The sequence below is a fragment of the Nematolebias whitei genome, chromosome 22 (assembly GCF_014905685.2).
Source record: "Nematolebias whitei isolate Nwh7 chromosome 22, NemWhi1, whole genome shotgun sequence".
In the NCBI taxonomy this organism is placed as follows: domain Eukaryota; kingdom Metazoa; phylum Chordata; class Actinopteri; order Cyprinodontiformes; family Rivulidae; genus Nematolebias; species Nematolebias whitei.
Genome location: NC_056519.1, coordinates 2909277 through 2913360, shown reverse-complemented (window position 1 = coordinate 2913360; position 4084 = coordinate 2909277). Strand labels below are relative to the sequence as shown.

At 39.1% G+C, this 4084-nt stretch overlaps 1 protein-coding gene across 1 annotated transcript in view; it reads left to right on the top strand.

Moving 5' to 3' along the window:
- The window catches only part of dclre1c (DNA cross-link repair 1C, PSO2 homolog (S. cerevisiae)), a 20135-nt gene continuing 16051 nt past the window's right edge, over positions 1-4084 (top strand). Inside the window, exons 1-4 of the mRNA XM_037696125.1 lie at positions 1-205; positions 287-338; positions 1728-1812; positions 1895-1954. Of these exons, the coding sequence (XP_037552053.1) occupies positions 97-205; positions 287-338; positions 1728-1812; positions 1895-1954 (306 nt within the window). The 5' untranslated portion in view covers positions 1-96. The remainder of the gene's footprint in view (positions 206-286; positions 339-1727; positions 1813-1894; positions 1955-4084) is intronic.

Below are 4084 nucleotides of genomic sequence, written 5' to 3'. Positions count from 1 at the left end.
AAACAAAACAAGTTCTCTGAAAACATTCGTCGTCTCAGTAAAACGAACAAAGTCCAGTTAAATTCGGGTTCCGTCGATAAAAAGTTCGGCTCGGAGATGAGTTCGTTCGCGGGTCGAATGAAGGAGTACCCCACCGTTTCTCTGGACCGGTTCGACCGGGAGAACCTCCATGCCCAGGCCTACTTCCTGTCCCATTGTCACAAAGGTAAGTTCGGTCACACCGAACCAAGTGAAGTAAATGTATTGATTATTGATTGTATGTATTGACAGGTGGTTGTTTCAACAGATCACATGAAGGGCCTGAAGGGACCGCTGCTGAAGAGGAAGCTGCAGTTCAGGTGACGTCACCTGTTCAATTAATTACAAATAAAAGCTTGAATTAGTTTTACTCTAACAGTTCAGCTCTAACCAGGAGTGGAGTTTTATTACACATTTATGCTGATTATTCTAAAAACCGTAGACTTAAAACGTGTTTAAACCCTAAAGCTTTAATTGTAATCGAGATTTGTTAGATGAACGTACAAAACAAATTTATCAAAAAACTCCTTTTACAAATTTTATTCAAGTTAAAATGGTCCAACTTGTCCGTGAGTCTCCATGTCCACTGGTCCCAGCATGCACCTCTGCACATGTCCAAACTGTCTGGGCCTCTGTTTCGTCTCCAGACCTTCAGCTGATGGACCTGTTTCTAATCTTGTCCCTCCTAATCTGAAACCTGGACGTCTTCGTCTCCGTCCCCTCGGCTCCTGTCCAAACATCTCAGCATGTCCTTTTCTGTCCTGCAGCTGTTTCTGTCTCACGTCATCCTTGACACTCTGCTGCTGTCCCTTCTTCACCTCTCTTGTTCTGCCCGTTGCTTTGGATGGTCGGCCTCGGGTACCTCAGCCGCCTTCGCCTGCTCCCTATTCTCACTAAAGATGTCCTGCCTTACCTCACCCGTCCATCTGTCCAACACGTTAATTTAATAATCATTTCTTTCATGCTGGAGTTTTGGTCAATGTGAGCTCATGTTAAGTATTTAGCATATTTCTTAGTTCATATCTTGTTGCTGGTTTTCTTTTACATTTTATTGTTGGCTGTAACTGGGACCCAGTGTACACACTTTCATTCCACCACGAGATGCGAATTAAAGAAAACCTTGATCTTGATGTTTAGAGCTAAACGTATCATGATCACTCTCAGCTACTACCACACCAAACTTTAGCTCACTCTGTAAAACTGATCAAGTAATAGCCTTTTTTGTGTTTGCTATCGCTATTGGTTGTGGCGGCCATTTTGAATAGGTTGGAGACGTACGTCCAGCAGGTTCTGAAAGTTTCGCTGACAGTTCAAGCTATCGTTTGTTTTTTTTCCTTCGTTAAGCTAGCATTTTGTTAGCTTTTAGCTCCTTTCAGCTTTTAGCCAGCATTTTGCTTCATCTCTCATCTGACGGGTTAAAGGTCGGAGTAACTAGAAACGCTAAAGTTACTGCAACAGGTAAATTTATACTCCAAAACCAGAAAGTAATAATCACAGATATTCGTTTAATACATTGAAAATATAAAATGAAATTAGTTTGAAATCTTTTAAACCACTTTTATGATTTGAATTTATGAATTGAAAACTACTTTAGAGAAAGACAAATGTTAAAGAGGAGTTTCTGCTGATCAGCTGAGTGTTGTTTATTTTTATTTTTTGTATTTTAAGTTTTAATTGAGATAAAACGGACTGTTGGTTGTTCCCTGCAGCCGGACCGTCAGACTTTACTGCTCCTTCGTGACCAAAGAGCTGCTGCTGAACAACCCCAAGTACGCCTTCTGGGAGGAAAACATTGTGAGTCCCGCTCTTTGTTTGTTTCTACCTTTCAAACAAACAGGAAGTTGGGAGCGTTCAAATAAATAAAAACGTCTTTCAGGTTCCTCTGGAGCTCGAGAGTCCCACTCAGATCTCGCTCGTTGACGAAGCTTCTGGACAGGTTTGTCTCGTTTTTGTTGATAAACTTCTTTTGTTTGTTTGTTTACCTTCTGTAGGTCAGTTTGTAGCCTGCAGGCGGCCATTCTGTCACATCTTTTTTTGACCGATAAAGGAAAGCTTCTCTTTAGGGATACACAATGGTTTCGGTATCGGCCGATATCAGCGATAAAGTTAAATATCGGACATCGGCCATTCCATCAAAATAACTCACTGACATAAAAGGTGCTGTTTTTTTTGTTTAAATATATATTTATATAGCGTTACATCATTTTCTGTCCACTTTTTTGGCATCTGCATTTGGTATCTGGCCAAATGGACAAAGACCAAGAATCATGTATTTTAATTCCACAGTCTCTGTAAGTAGGTGTAGGAAAAATATCGGCCAAAAATCCAATATCGTGCATCCCTACTTCTTTTACATTTTAACTCTAGTTTGCCTGTTGTCTTTTTTTTTTCTATTATGTTTTTTTTTGGCTTTTAACAACTTCTGTGTAATTTTCTCTTTTAGCCGTTCTTCTATAATAATGTTGGGTTTGTTTATGCACCGTGACGTTTTTGTCTTTTCATAATATTTAACTTTATTTACAAAAAAAAAGCACAAATACGTAAAGATCTCCTCTTGTTTTTTTATTATTATTTTATTTTATTATTTGAAAGGAACAGATACAAGAAACATGATCAAAGTCTAATGCCTATTGTATTTAGCCAAAGCTCATTCGTAACACCCGTCCCTAGAAGGACCTGTAACAGTTGGTTAACTGTAAAGATCAACAGTAAATACAATAAAATGATAAATAAAAAAAGAATATGAAACAATGTATGTAAAACTACTGAGTTAAAACAATTAGAATATTTAAAAATGAGTACACTTCTGGTTCATGTTTAGGCGATTCTTCGTGGTTGAGGTGAACACGTTAATGTCGGTTCTGGTCGTGAGCTCCAACTCTTACAGCTCCGTTCAGAAAGTCGTCCTGCAAAACGATCTTTACAGGAACTGTGGAACTTGTAGAGACCGTTTCTGTTCCGTCTCTCAACAAAAGTAAGGACCGACTCAGGTGCTACAGGACTGATGCATTTATGGAACACTTGAAGAAAACAGAAACTGATAAAACTATCAAAGCTCATTAAATTATATTTTTAATAATGTACAGTGACGACAGCGTATTGGCTTTTTATCATAGTTTTTACAGCCCGACTGTATAAAGAGCCAACGTTTAATTCAGCATTTTCCTGCTAATACTACATTTAGATATAAACAATAGTTAGCTTTTTGATACTTTTAAAACTTTACTGTGCTAATTTAAAATCACAAATGTACGACTTTTGTGCACGTTTTGTTGTTAAACTACCTTTTACGGTTTCTGTTTTAGCCTTTGCTACTTTTTGAAACTTTAGTTTTTTTTATTTTAGCATTTTGCTTTTTATAATCGTGTTCCTACTTTTAAAATTGTCAGTGTTTCACAATGAAACACTGAATGAAAGAGAAAGAAGAGTAGAGCTCATAGAAACTGTGGACCAGGAAGTGAGAAAGATCAGTGAGGGTGAAGTCTGGAAAGCTCTGAAGAGAATGAAGAAGGAGGTAGTAGGACCTGATGACCAGTGGAGGTCTGGAAATGTCTTGGAGAGATGACAGTGAGGTTTTTGACTCAAATATTCAACGGCATATTTGAGGGTGAGAAAATGTCTGAGGAATGGAGAAGAAGTGCTGGTGGCCATTTTTAAGAACGAGGGTGATGTTCAGAGTTGAAGCAACTACAGGGGAATTAAGTTGATGAACCACACGATGAAGATCTGGGAGAGAGTTGTGGAAGCAAGACTTTGACGAGAGGTGACTGTGAGCAGCAGGATGGTTTCATGCCAAGAAAGAGCACCACAGATCCATCTTTACTTTGAGGATGCTGATGAAGAACAGAGAGGGTCAGAAAGAACTCCATTGTGTCTTTGTGGATTTAGAAAAATCATCTGACAGAGTGCCGAGGGAGGAGGTGTGGTGTTGCATGAGGAGATCTGGGGTGACAGAAAAGTATGTTAGACTGGTACAGGACATATATGAGGACAGCAGGACATGTATGAGGACAGCAGGACATGTATGAGGACAGCAGGACATGTATGAGGACAGCAGGACATGTAT